General features: G+C 33.4%; 1 protein-coding gene across 3 annotated transcripts; it reads right to left on the bottom strand.

Annotated features, from left to right (window-relative positions):
* Nucleotides 1–360: 360 nt before the first annotated feature.
* LOC114318401 (uncharacterized) lies at nt 361–13,113 on the bottom strand. Of its 3 annotated transcripts, XM_028265296.2 has the most exons (4): nt 13,014–13,113; nt 12,161–12,282; nt 2,181–2,223; nt 361–1,176 (listed from the first exon to the last, which is right to left on the bottom strand). In XM_028265296.2, the coding sequence occupies exons 1-4, from the start codon at nt 13,040–13,042 to the stop codon at nt 1,014–1,016; spliced, it is 357 nt and encodes a 118-aa protein (XP_028121097.2). In that variant the 5' UTR covers nt 13,043–13,113; the 3' UTR covers nt 361–1,013. The 3 variants fall into 3 exon arrangements, with proteins under 3 accessions (XP_028121097.2, XP_028121098.1, XP_028121099.1); XM_028265297.2 differs by lacking the exon at nt 12,161–12,282 and having other exon boundaries at nt 13,014–13,078; XM_028265298.2 differs by lacking the exons at nt 12,161–12,282; nt 13,014–13,113 and adding an exon at nt 2,312–7,261.
* Between the last annotated feature and the right edge of the window lie 2,341 nt (nt 13,114–15,454).

Raw genomic sequence — 15,454 nt, 5'->3', positions numbered from 1 at the left:
CCTCAACTTTTTAGTTTAAAAAGTTAAATAGTGCACTTATTTAGAACACCCCAAATTCTGTTATTGTGAAATTTGAGTAAAAATTAAACGGAGAAAAAGTATAACTTGTTATACAATACTTTTCTTCTAATGTCCCTAATATGTGTTTACTTGAGTACTCTCTATTCAATTTTTTGACAATAAGTAACAGGAGGATCATACTAAAACATAAGTTAAAACATGACAACTTAACTGTTACAATTACAATATTAGAAATTAAAGTGAAAATTGAGTGAAAGTTTGAAGGTGAAAATTATAGTTTACCATTTACTAATTTAAACTTCTCAAATTATAAATTAATTAAATTTTAATTGCAAGAGGTAAAATCAACAGGCCACGACCAACCATATTCATTTGTATTGATTAATTGAAACACTTCAAAACCATAATTTCCAACAACATTAAAATAAAAAAACAGAGCAGATACAGACCCCCTCAGATTCCCACTCCCACCACCCCCACACACACGTGGGGGTTGGTGAGTGGGGGAGAAGAAAAAAAAAAATAAATAAATTTCAACCAATGAGAGGCAGAGGGGATCGTGGGGGTGGCTGCCAAAAAGGGGGTCTAAGTCTTTTTTGATAAAAAAAAAAAACAGTACTACATTGTCAAAGAGAAATTAACAAACATTCTACATTACATGAACTACTAGATTTTAAAATAAGAAAACCAAATTGCAATTCTATATATGGATATGGATACTAGCTGATGATCATGAGATGAGACTTTTAATTTAACAGCAATGTTAGGAGGTCATAAAATCTGTGGCTGAAATGGTTCAAAACATCCAAAACGATATTGTTTTGGGTGCAAAACGACACAAAACGACGTCGTTTTGACAGTTTCGGGCCATTTGAGCCACATAATTTGTGACCACCAAACATTTTCCTTAATTTAATTACTACTACTTTTTGGCTTTCTTTAACTTGTCAGCCAAGAGTGCATTGTACTCATCCCTCATTCTGTTATATTTGTCAGTTAAGGTCTTGAAAGCTTCCATTTTCTCCTCTGGGACTTCCTTCTTCTTCTTCTCTAGATGAATCTTCGTTTCTGCAATTTGTTGCCTCAGCTCTTGAATTCTTTGCATTTTCTCGTCGTGCTCTTTCTGCAGCATTTCCAACTCCAATGGCTGTTTCCCTGGAAATTTTATAGTAAATTAAGAGTGTGTGAACAAAACACAAAATTTTAAAATATAGTGAACTTCATATTCAAATAATGCATTGCTCCCACCTAAATTTATAGACTCGTTGTTTGAAACAAATCAAAATTTGTGTTTTGTTCATATATTTTGACAGTGCGTGAACAAAACTAGACTCCCTTAGGCATGCAACGTGCTCAACATTCCAACTTTTCAAAGAACCTAAATTTTTATGTTTGATAGCTTTGAAAAAAGCTCCCATAAAAAAACAAAATATTGTTGTCTAAAAAAGACTAATTTGTTCAAAAGCTCAACATATGAAAGTTCACCTTATCCAAACACCTCTTAAATTTTTTTTGGTAAGTCCCTATTTATTGCTTTGTCAAGTCTAGATATGTTATGCTGACTTTTTCCGGATATTTTTTTTTTTGACCCAATTTCAGGAAAAAAAAAAAAATCCTTGCAGATCCCTTTGTCCCCTCTAAGTTTCTTTTTCGCATGACTGTTGACGTGACATTTTCAATCTAGAGTTGAACGAAAGTTAACTGTTGGAGTAAATTAGAAAAATAAAAAATGCTAGGGATTAAAGTTGAAAAATTGAGAAAATGCTAAAATTTAAAGTGTAATTTATCTTTTTTTAATCAATTGGTAGGATATAATTTACAAATATTATATGCGATTTACTGGACATTCAATTATGTAAGAAAGTTCAACAACAAAATGTCATATGCAAAAACAAAATCAATAATAATAATAATAATAACGCACAACTCCAATAATAATAATAATAATAACGCACAACTCCATTAGAATTAGAGCGTGTTGAATATGATCGTTTTACAAATTATTTTTGAATAATTATACATATCTGAATTCTCATGAGAGGTCTCTGATAATTGATTATGTCAAAAACAAAAAATTTATTTCTTCAACAGTTTAAACATTTTTGGAACCAAACATATATATGTAAACAAACAAAATGAGGTGTAAAAGACGAACAAACCTGAATTGAATGAGCTGTTTCCACCTTCCATGGCTCCAACTTCCTATAAGAGAAAACAAGTTTTAAATTTTGTTTGAATTATTTGTTTAAATATTGTAGCAGAGAGAGAGAGAGAGAGAGAGATTACGAACCTTTAAAATGCTTCTTAAAATGTAGAATAACTTTGTAATTCTCAAAGTTGTATGTTGGTTGCTCTATAGTAGTTTGTTTGATAGATTTATTTACAAGTATGAGTCGGTTGTTTGATAGAATAAAGTTCCTGAAAACAAGTTATGTACAAAGCTTCATGTTTTGTTTTCAGAGATAGAATAGAGAGAGTTGATAGTTAGGCGATTAAATAAAATTATGTTTGTTTTGAAAATACTTGTTAGCGTAGGAATTGTTAAATTATTTTTATATAAAATGTTGGACCATTTTAATATCTTATATTTATTTATTGATTTATCTTTTTCATAAATGAGATTTTATTACTTTGGTAACCTCTTGGTCATAAATGGAGGTTAAATAGAATTCATGAACTTGGTTAATGGTCATTATCTTGGTGTAACCACTTTTACTTGGTTAATGGTCATTATTTTGGTGTAACCATTTTTTCTTATTTAATGGTCATTATTTTGTGGTGTAACTGTAAGGTCTTAGTGGCCAATAAATAGTCCATCTTGTCTACTCTTTTCTACACGACTAACATATCAACTATTTTCTATATAAAAGAGATTACTAGCAAAGAAGGGTGTTTTATTGGTGAAGCTTTGGGTTCACTATCTTGTGCAGAGTTGACCTGAACCATACGACAAGTGGTCGGGCTATTGTATCCTAGAGGGGACAAGTCATAGTTTTGTGACTGTTGCATCGGTATTGGGGTTCTTCCTACCGCAGTGGGCTTGATCTCCTTAAAGAAAACGAGATATCCGTGCCTCAGCCTGATCTATTTGTATCTCATTTTTTTTTGCATCATTTATCAATAAAATATAATTTTTTCTGGTATTTTCACCAACATAAAATAATGAAACAAATAAAAAAATACAAAAAATTAAACATTAATGTTCCAAAAAAAAATGCTCAACATGTAAAAAATAAAAAAATAATAAAAAATTTCTAGTCCAACTCCATTTCAATCCTCCTTCCAACCTCCATTCTAATCCCCTCCTTCATGTCAATCCCTTCACCAAATCTACAAACAAACACAACACTAAATGGGTCCCACCTCCATCGTAATCTCATCCCACCCTCTACACCCCAAAACAATTGGGGCCTTACCAACTTCATTATTTATTAAGCATTTAGTGTCAGATAACACGAGATAATCTTCACTTAGAAGTCGTAATTATCTCTAAAGCATTTAAAGCATTTAGTGTCAGCATTTATGTACTTTATCTCTTCTATATATTTATCTCATATTTGTACATCGCTATCAAATCTATTGAAATCATTGAATGTACATAAATCCTAATCTGCAGCACTCGATTGAGTATGTGAGATAATTTTCTACATATCACTATTTGTAGCTTTTTTGATTTGTATCAGAGCCCCAATGCCAAATGGCACCTAGCTCAATGTCATTTGCAACTTCATGAACTCTCAATCTTAATCCTACGTTGGAAAGCCCAAGTTGTTCCTTTCCTATGTGGTCACAAGCACATGGGCTTTGTTTATGTGGAACTTGGATGACAATACCAAGTGGTCATTGTGTGTTTCTCTGAAGATATTTTCCCTCTTGTTGGCCTCTTCACTTGTCATGAAATCAGGACCACACTTGGACGATACTTGTCCTGCCATTCCAATACATGCATATGCAACTCCGACAACTTAAACGAGAAGACAAATCTATTTCCTCTTTTCTCCACAAAATCGAATCTCCCTCTGATGAACTCACTGCTACTGGAGAGCAAGGATTCTCTCATTGAATTCCCTATTTAACTTCTTACTTGATGGGTCATTGGGCCGACTTTTAGGTCCAATTTTGATGATCCGAACCGTTCACATTTTAAAATTTGTCAAGTATATCATACCTGCAACAAATTAAGTCGATCGGATATCAAAAATCACGTGAACTAAAATTTTTATTAAACAATAAAACTGTTTATTAAATTTTTTTTAATAAACTGTTTTTAGTTCTTCCGATATTCAATCAATTTGATTTTTTATAGGTATAATGTATATGATAAATTCTAAAACGGAATGGTTCGGATCATCGAAATTAGACTAAAAAATGAACCCAATGGCCCATCAAGTACGGAGTCAAGGAGAATTCAAGGAGGGATCCTTGCTCGCTACTGGACTCTCCTTTTCCTCACTGACTTCAACATCTATGTCCTCAAAGCTTTTTGCCAGAATTCAACTACCATTGATGTTGGGCCCACATTTATCTCCTTTTCTGAGTTACATTCCCTCATGCTCAGTCACAAATTCCTCTACACAAACTCTTTTTCATCTATTGTTCATCTTCAGTCACCCATCAACTCTAGTTCAGTGGCCAATTTGGTGCAGCAACATGGATCTGCCAATCATCAATCCCACTTTTCCCCATCCTCATGCGATCGCTCTATTGGTTGAGATCCATGTGGCGGTGGTTGGAGGGTCGTCCCTCCCCTGCTATGTGTCATTTTCATGGTGATAATCATCTCGATAACACCGATGTTTTGGTTTTCTTACCATTTTCCTTGCTTAACGAGTTCTAGCTTACACCTTGATAACTGAGTATTTATATTGTATGCAAAGTGTGTTGTCAAATATACAATAATGTTTCCCATCTTGACCCATTATGCTACTATTAACCATGCCCAACCACATGCTTATACCGTTCTTGCTCCATTCTCTATCAATTGTATGCCTAATTACTATGACTGCCTTCTAGACATTGGTGCTACCCATTACATAATCCTTGATTTCTCCAATCTCACCCAACGTGAAGATTACCATGGCCCAGATCACTTATGTGTTGGCAACAGTAATGGGTTACACATTGTTCATACTAGGTCTTCTCTTCTTCCTACTACTACATGAAATTTCAAACTTTTCAATATTCTTCATGTTTCTGATTTAACTCATTTATTTATGTACATCAGCTTTACAAGGATAACTCTGTCTATACAAAATAAAAGTGGCCTCTCTCGGCCTTGGTCTTCAACATCGCTGGATAAGAGTTACTTCTCTCAGTTCACTTATCTATAGGATATCACCCATGAGGGGTGATCACTTCATGATCAATGGAGACACCACTTGGAGCACTTGGAGAGCCCACTAAAGAGAGTAGGGGTGGCACCTCCCCATTAATGGGTGGGGGTGGCAGCCACCCCACTACCATGGTCTTTCCTTCTTCCTTCATGATTATGTATATATAAGGAAGGGAAGAGAGGCTAAAATGAGAGAGTGAGAACAAACCAAAGAGAGCGAGAGATGTGAGGCGGAGAGACTGTCTCTTTCGGTGTGAGCGAGGGAGATGGGTGAGTGGGTGAGTGAGGAGAGTGTGAGCTCCTCCTCTATTGTAATCTTTCTGTAATCTCTCCATTGTTATAGTGATAACCGGTTACTCTCCCGTGAACGTAGGATTTAAGGCCGAACCACGTTAAATATAGTGTCTCCTTCTGTATGGGTGTGTTTTTCTACTTGGTATGATTTTTACAAGGTCTTGGGTAGGATCCCTGATCCCCAACATTATCTGCCTATGTTGTCACCATCTCCTTCCTTCTTTAGTGCTACAAGAGCTTCTCTTGACTATTCGTACGTCGCCTATGACGTCCACATTTGGCAACTCTTCATCAAATTCTTTGCTAGAATAATGTATCCTTTTTATTTGATCATTTCAATTATATTTGTTTGGCTTGTTAGTTGGGCAAGTCTTTGAGGTTGCATTTATGCCCTTTAACTTCAGTAGTTACTGGCCATTTAGAGCTTTTGTTTACTGATGCATGGGGGGTTCTTCCCCAATCCCTTCAACAAATGGACATCATTTCTATGTTAGTTTCTTGGATGATTATTCTAAATATGTTTGGTATTATCCAATTGTTCGCAAGTTTGAAATGTTTACTATTTTCCTCTAATTCATTGACAATATGATCTCGACTACATGGAAACCTTTAGATATGTAGTTAAACCTACTATCATTTCCATCATCCTTTCCATTGTCATTTTTTATGGATGGTTCATTTGTCAACTTGCCTCGTTTGGCAAGTGACTTTTTTAGCCAAAAAGTCAAAAAGTTACTAAAAAAATAAAAAGTCAACAACTTATATTAAAAAGTCAAAGATTTCATTTTCTCTCTACTTTTTGCACATCTTTTCGTAAAAAGCCAAAAATTCATCCCAAACATACTAGTTTTTTTTACCTCATATTTTAGCCAAAAAGCTAAAAAGTTACTAAAAAAGCATGTTCCCAAACGAGGCAATGCCTTCTTACGTAGTATCCTAGGTCCCAACCATTCGGTTTTGTTGATTCTGATCATGCTAATCATGTTTGCAAACTTCACTATAACTTATATGGTCTTAAACAGGCATCCCAAGTGTGGTTCAATCGTTTCACCTGTGTTCTTTAGATCAGTTTTACAGCTTCCAAAACAGATACATCCCTCTTCATTTGCTCTCATAGATATGTTCAACTGTTTGTTCTCATCCATGCTGATGATATTTTGGTCACTAATATTCATACCTCCATGATCACCACTAGTCTTATTATTCGAATGGGTTCTGCCTTTGTACTCAAAGAACTTGGCCCTCTCTGTTTTTTCCTTAGTATTGAATTTCTTCCTCACTCTAATGGAGTTCTTTTCCAAAAGACATTACATCCAAGATCTACTTTCAAAATCTAATGACATTTTGGTCACTAATATTGATACCTCCATGATCACTAGTCTTTTTATTCAAATGGGCTTTGCCTTTGTACTCAAAGATCTTGGCCCTCTTTGTTTTTTCCTTGGTATTGAAGTTCTTTCTTACTCTATTGGAGTTCTTCTTTTCCAAAGACATTACATCCAAGAATCTACTTTTCAAAATCCAATATGCATCAATGCAAGGGTGTTCAAACACCCATTTCTACATTCATCATGCTTTCTTCATCTAGTGATAGGAACTTCTCAAATCCCACTCTTTTTCTCCAAGTTGTTGGCTCCTTGCAGTATTTAACACTCACCTCGCCAGACTTTTCATTTTCTCTAAACACAGTATGCCAATTTATGCCGTATGAAATTTATGGTTTCCATTTATGCAAATCCAATCACCTCAATTTAAGATGAGAAAAAAGTCTCCATTGGTATCAAATGGTTATCTATTAAGCGGGGAAAATCCTATTTTAAAGAAACAGAAAGATTAGACTTTACACATTTCTCAGTCTATGTCCACTAAGTTACATGCAATGTTTTTATTCTAATTGGGATGATTGTAAATCCAGTGGTAGCTATGCAGTCTAATTGGGTGCTAATTAATCTAGTCTCTTGACCTTATCGCAAACAATGACCTGTTGCCCACTCTTTCACTCAATTTGAGTACAAAGTCCTTGGCGATACAAGTTATGGGACTAATCTAGATTCGATCTCTTTTGTTCAAACTCAATCTGTACCTTCATTGTCTACCATTTCTCTAGCGTAATAAAATTGGATCCTTCTACCTTACATTCAACCCTTTCTTCCATGCTTGGACCAAGAACATTGAAATTGATTCATTTTGTAAGGGATAAAGTGGTATGTGGTGATCAAACCGTGCACTAGATTAGACCAAGGACTAGGTCGTAGGCATCCTTACCGAAGGGCTTCTCACGACATGTGTTCAGGCAATTTGTTCCAAGTTGAAAGTTTTATCTTGCCACTCATCCACTTGTGGAAGGCTATAAATAACAAGAGATAATCTTCACATAATATAATAGTTGTAATTATCTCTTTATTTATATTTTGATCTTGCATAGATATTTATCTCATATTTATTCATATCTCTTTCAAATATATTGTAACAATTGAATGTATATAAATCCCAAACTGCAGCACTTGGTTGAGTGTGTGAGATCATTTTCTACATATTATTGTTTGTAGAATTTTTTTTGATAATGATATGGTAGCAAGTACTCTCTTCCTTTGCTTAACTTTGATATTGTTGTACAATTTTTTATGCACACACATACCCATAGGTTCCATTTTTCTCTTTGTTGTCCCAAAACGTAGTTCACTCAATCAATTTGCCTATCTACATGTGAAACAAGATTGCACATTAGAAGAGTTTTAACTTGATATACATTGTTAATTTAATTTGCTAATAACTAAAGTTTGTGGAACAATTGAAAAATCTTACATGGTATCATAGTTAGATCTTGGACAATCTCTTAAGTCTATTTCTTTCATTTTCATTTCTTTTCACCTCCCCGTGTGACTAGGCCGCCCCTGTTGGGAAGAGTCTTATATTGTTCATCTCTCTAAACTAGTTAAACTTAATTTATGTACTTTATATAAATCGCTCTACTCATTGTCAATTAATTTTAAATTGGATAAATTATAAATACACCTTCTGAGATTTACTTAAAATATGAATTGCCCCCTATAATTCTAGAAATTACATCATGCCCCTTGAAGTTTTTAATTTCATAACAAATAGTCCATTTTATTAATAAATCATCAAGTCAATTAACAATTTTTAATGATGTTAGAGATTTATTTCAATTAATAATTTAGGTAACTTTATTATTGTATAGAAGCGCAATTAGAAATTTTATCTTTTATGTTTGCAAACTTAACTACAACTTATATGATCTTAAATAGGCATCCCAAGTGTGGTTCAATCGTCTCACCTGGCAACTTCTTTAGATCAGTTTTACAGCTTTCAAAACAGATACATCTCTCTTCATTTACTCTCATAGATATGTTCAACTGTTTGTTCTCATCCATGCTGATGATATTTTGGGTCACTAATATTGATACCTCCATGATCACTAGTCTTATTATTCGAATGGGTTCTATCTTTGTACTCAAAGAACTTGGCCCTCTCTGTTTTTTCCTTAGTACGGAAGTTCTTCCTCACTCTAATGGAGTTCTTCTTTTACAGAAGACATTACATCCAAGATCTACTTCCAAAATCTAATGACATTTTGGTCACTAATAGATACCTCCATGATCACTAGTCTTATTATTCAAACAGCAATACTAGGTATCATGAAAAGTCTTTCATGAAAATGATCATAAAAGATTTGTGACCTTTAGATTACACATAGAATAAAGCACCACACACTAATCAAGGTAATCTAAGAGCCATAAATCTTTCATGATCATTTTCATGAAATTTTTTTCATGATCCATAACATTTCTCTTATTCAAATGGGTTCTGCCTTTGTACTCAAAGATCTCGACCCTCTTTCTTTTTTCCTTGGTATTGAAGTTCTTCCTTACTCTAATGGAGTTCTTCTTTTCCAAAGATATTACATCCAAGAATTTACTTTCAAAATCCAATATGCATCAATGCAAGGGTGTTCAAACACCCATTTCTACATTCGTCATGCTTTCTTCATCTAGTGATAGGCACTTCTCAAATCCCACTCTTTTTCTCCAAGTTGTTGGCTCCATGTAGTATTTAACACTTACCTTGCCAGACTTTTCATTTTCTCTAAACATAGTATGCCAATTTATGCAGTATGAAATTTATGGTTTCCATTGGGGCAAATCCAATCACCTCAATTTAAGATGAGAAAAAATTCTCCATTGGTATCAAATGGTTATCTATTAAGCGGGGAAAATCCTATTTTTTTTTAAAAAAACAGTAAGATTAGGCTTTACACATTTCTCAGTATGTGTCCACTAAGTTACATGCAATGTTTTTATTCTAATTGGGATGATTGTAAATCCACTGGTAGCTATGCAATCTAATTGGGTGCTAATTAATCTAGTCTCTTGACCTTATCGCAAACAGTGAACTGTTGCCCACTCTTTCACTCAATTTGAGTACAAAGCCCTTGGCGATACAAGTTATGGGACTAATCTAGATTCGATCCCTTTTGTTCAAACTCAATCCATACCTTCATTCTCTACCATTTCTCTGGCATAATAAAATTGGATCCTTCTACCTTACATTCAACCCTTTCTTCCATGCTCGGACCAAGAACATTGAAATTGATTCATTTTGTAAGGGATAAAGTGGTATGTGGTGATCAAACCGTGCACTAGATTAGACCAAGGACTAGGTCGTAGACATCCTTACCAAAGGGCTTCTCACGACATGTGTTCAGGCAATTTGTTCCAAGTTGAAAGTTGTATCTCACCACTCATCTACTTGTGGAAGGCTATAAAATAACAAGAGATAATCTTCACATAATAGTTGTAATTATCTCTTTATTTATATTTTGATCTTGTATAGATATTTATCTCATATTTATTCATATCTCTTTCAAATGTATTGTAACAATTGAATGTATATAAACCCCAAACTGCAGCACTTGGTTGAGTGTGTGAGATCATTTTCTACATATTATTGTTTGTAGAATTTTTTTTGATAATGATATGGTAGCAAGTACTCTCTTCCTTTGCTTAACTTTGATATTGTTGTACAATTTTGTATGCACACACATACCCATAGGTTCCATTTTTCTCTTTGTTGTCCCAAAATGTAGTTCACTCAATCAATTTGCCTATCTACATGTGAAACAAGATTGCACATTAGAAGAGTTTTAACTTGATATACATTGTTGATTTAATTTGCTAATAACTAAAGTTTGTGGAACAATTGAAAATTCTTACATGGTATCATAGTTAGATCTTGGATAATCTCTTAAGTCTATTCCTTTCATTTTCATTTCTTTTCACCTCCCCGTGTGACTAGGCCGCTCTTGTTGGGAAGTGTCTTAAATTGTTCTTCTCTCTAAATTGCTTGAACTTAATTTATATACTTTATATAAATCGCTCTACTCATTGTTAATTAATTTTAAATTGGATAAATTACAAATACACCTCTTGAGATTTACTTAAAATATAAATTGTCCTTTGTAATTTTAGAAATTACATCATACCCCTTGAAGTTTTTAATTTCATAACAAATAGCCCATTTTGTTAATAAATCATTAAGTCAATTAATAATTTTTAAAGATGTCAAAAATATATTTCAATTAATAATTTAGGTAATTTTATTATTGTATAGAAGCGTAGTTAGAAATTTTATTTTTCAATTAATTTTGCTAAATAAAAAATTCTGGCAAGGGATATTTGTAATTTTTCAAACTATAAGGAGCAATTCGTATTTTAAACAAATCTCAATGGGTGTATTTATAATTTAGCATTTTAAATTTGAAACCTCTAAAGTTCTAACAATTAGTCTAGTTTTGATTTTTTTTTTTTTTAAGATTTTAATAATCAGTAATGCTAAGAATGTAGAAACTATTTACAGAATGAGATATAAACCTTTCACAAGGGGTGGCTCCCACAGTCATAATAACAGTAAATAAATAAAAATCTAAAAGAAATGGATCTGCATCTACAGTGGGTTAATGAGATCAAGAAGTAAACAGTATATTTCCCAGGAAGAAAAGAAGGGGGAAAAAAAAAAACACTACTCAAGAGTTTGAGCTTACAAAAAAAAAAAAAAAAAAAAAAAAAAAAAAAAAAACTTATAATTTGAGCCTTTTAACAAAATAAATTCCAAAATTTTAATTTTGTTAATTTAAATCTTAAATTTTTGATTTGTTTTTAATCTAAGCCATTTACTTATTTCCATGAAGTAAAATGGATAAAAAAAAGAAGAAGTTATTTTAATCATTAAATTCAATAAAAAGTATATTTTAGATATTTTAAAAAATCAAAAGATTAAAATTTAAATTAATAAAATTAATAAAATTAAAAATTTAACATTTATTTTATTATAAGACTCAAACTTTGATTTTTTTATTCAACCCCCCCCCAAAAAAAATGTAAACAATACATGAAATGACTGCATAGAATGATAATTATGCAGGGCAACAATAAACAAACAAATAAAATTGCATGCATATATATAGGAAACTATATGAATTTTCAGTGCTACTACCTATATAGCCCTTTTCATGCATAATATATTTTTTTATTTGTTTAAATTGATAAGAGGGCTGAAGCAGATGTGCTACAGACCCCCAGACTCCCACATACCAGTAAGAGAGAGAGAGAGGGCACCTGTGAGAGACAAAGGAAAAAAAATAAAAATACATAATAAGTGGTCATCAATTAATTTAAAATTATGAGGGTCATTTATTTTGGGAGTCTCAAGCATTAATATGGCGGAAGAACAAGTCTTGAATCTGAATATCCACGAAGTCAATCCTAAATCTTAGAGCATAACATGTCAATTACCATTTTCACCTTGGAGTCATGGACCCTACATACATGGGTATGTTTTTCAACTAAAGGAAGAAAGAAATTATTTTGTAAAGGACCCGACTTACCTCGAGTCCCATTTTTGGATAGGGGGGTGCAGGTTCTATACTTGTGGGCTCATTTTAGGTCTATTTAGGTGATTCAAATCATTTAAATTACAAGACCTGTCATACAAATTATTCAAATAAAAATTCAAGTTGATCGAATATTAACAATTATTTCATTAGTCACATTTTTGTGTAATAAAATTGATGACTAAGTTTGCCCAAAATTCGTCTATCTGTTTTTTTTCATACAAACAAACTGATCATGTAGTTATGAAAGTTTAATGAATTAAAATTTATTGTATAAATAATTTGAGTTTTATAAGCTGAACGATTCTAACTACCATAACAGACCTTAAATAGGCCTAAAAGTACACAAACTGCAAACCCTCCAATCCAAAAAGAGAACTGGAGGCAAGCTGGTGGAAGTCCTTATCCAGATTGTATGCCATTGTAAAACCCAAAAATAAAAGTAGGTAAACTAACCTTATAGTTTCAAAGTTGTCTCCAAGCATGCACTGCACCTCTCTCTCTCTCTCTCTCTCTCTCTCTCTCTCTCTACCCAGGAATTGCAGAAGCTTATATAAGCTATAGGTGATTGATTAGGTGGGTAGTGTAGTGAAACATTATGGGGTTCTTTCTTGTGAGGAAACCAAGTGAGAGTGATCAGCGAGACAAAAACAGAAAAAGACAAGAGGACTGAGAAGCTTCCTTTAATGGAAACAAAATCCACAAGAGTAGATTTTGGTACAGATATTTGCTCAGCCATTGAGGTGAAAAAACTTATTCATGTCGAGCAAGGATCCTCTAGAGTGATTTTTCTCTAAAGTTTCCTAGAGTGCTACATTGTGTGGTTGAGATTTACTGGCAAGTCACATCAATTTTTCTGATGTGACTTGCCAGTAAATCTCAACCACACAATGTAGTACTCTAGGAAACTTTAGGGAAATTTCACTCTAGAGGATCCTTGGTGATTCATGTCATGTCCCTCCTTACAATCCTACAAATGCCCCCATTCCCATTGGGAATCAGAATATAGAGCATGTGAGTGCAACAGACACATATATGTTTCAAACAAAGCTCATATGCATCACAACATGTTAACAACGGGTCCAGATATTGAGGTGCACGTAAGTTGGTCTGCCCGTCATTAAAAAACAAGAGATCCAAATCTTTTATGTATATTGTGATGCTGATCGACTTTTAATCTTCAAAGGAATGGAACGGCTACAAGCGAGCCACATGGGCAAAAGTAAGTGGATAAATTATACTTTATCCCCTTTACGTTTGGTCACTGTCTTACTTTAATCCTTTTTATTTTCTCTTATTTTAACCTTTCATGTTTCGAGTTTTTTTTCAATTTACTCATAAAACTAACTTCTGCTTAAAATTAGACAAAAAAATGTCACGATAACTATCATATAACATAAAAAATATATTATTATATTACGGTTTGAGTTTGTATTAGAGGTGTAAAATAAAATATTTTTATACCACGTGACTGTCAATATATCATTTTCTGTTTAATTTTGAGCAGAAGTTAGCTTTAGAAGTAAGCTAGGAAAAATTTTAAACATAAAAGGCCAAAATGAAAAAAAACAAATTTTAAGAGTCAAAGTAAAAAAATGACCAAATATAAAAGGGACAAATAGGGGTATAAAAATGACCCGAAACCCGTGGATGGCCCGAAACCAGCTCACGACCTGAGGTGGACCCGGCCCAGTGCGGTTCGAGCTCGAGCCCAACCTAGGACCTTGGGCCTGGGATTGAGCCTTCCATTTAAAACCAACTTGGCCCGTTAACATATAATCTACGGATACCTTTATATATTACTTAATTACTTCACATTTTTACTTTTTAATAGAAGACTTAATTGTGTTTCAGTACATATAATTTAGATATAGTAAAAATATAGATCTTTTTGGTGAAAAAAGTTGATGATTTTTCTTGCACTTTCATTGGGGCACAACTTAAAACAGAGAAGAAAAAAAAGAAAAGAAATGTGGACTCTCCAAATTGTAGTTGAGTGCCTGAAGAGGTTGAATGGGAAAACAGCATACCTGGAGTCATTGAAAACAGCATTCTACATCATCATCAAGTTTCATTTTTAAATATAGAAAATTATTTATTTTAAAAGAAAAAAATTATATAATTACATATTTTTTTAATTATAAATTTATAATTAAAAAAACATAAGTCATACATAATTAAATTTAAATATCACCATACATGAAACATAGTTAAACATCTTATTAATCTTAATTAAAATACTCTAATATAATTTTTTTTTTATCTCTAATAAATAATATATATATAATGTATTTATCGTTCACTTTTCGAGGAAAACAAAGGCCCGCCCTGAGGCCTGAGCCCAAGCCCTAGGCCCGGGGCCCTACGCCCTATTCTGAGTGGGCCTGGGCTTGGGCCTGGACCCCACTTTTCGGCCTATGGGCCAGGCCGGCTCTGTCCGCCAAAAAAAGGAAGCCCACAAGGCCCGCTAGGGCCGTCTTGAGTCCGAACCTGGATGGGCCGGACCAGGCCATAATTACATCCTTAGGGGCAAAGTATAATTACTCAAAGTAAGTAGATGCAGAAAGCCACAATAAACGTTGCTGTTTTATGTAAGTGGGGAAAATTCATCTTGTAGGGACAATGCTCACTATAGTCCATTTCTTTTCCGTTTCTTTTTAAAGTTAGATTGGATGAGATTGTCAGTGTGAGAATTGTCAGTGAGGGGAATAAAAAAAATTATATTTATTTATGATATATTTTAACGAGGGAATTAACTATATAAAATATCATAAATACTATAACGATTCTGGTTTTAGACCCGACCCATTTGATATTCTGGATTTGGATTTCATGGTTCTGTATTGTGGTTCTTGTCTTATTCTTCTTTTCCCTCATTGAGTTTGACTATTGGATTG

Source organism: Camellia sinensis, chromosome 14 (assembly GCF_055761805.1).
Source record: "Camellia sinensis isolate YWXY chromosome 14, ASM5576180v1, whole genome shotgun sequence".
Taxonomy (NCBI): Eukaryota; Viridiplantae; Streptophyta; class Magnoliopsida; order Ericales; family Theaceae; genus Camellia; species Camellia sinensis.
The sequence above is the reverse complement of the archived record's forward strand: the minus strand, read 5'-3'. Positions and strand labels throughout refer to the sequence as shown.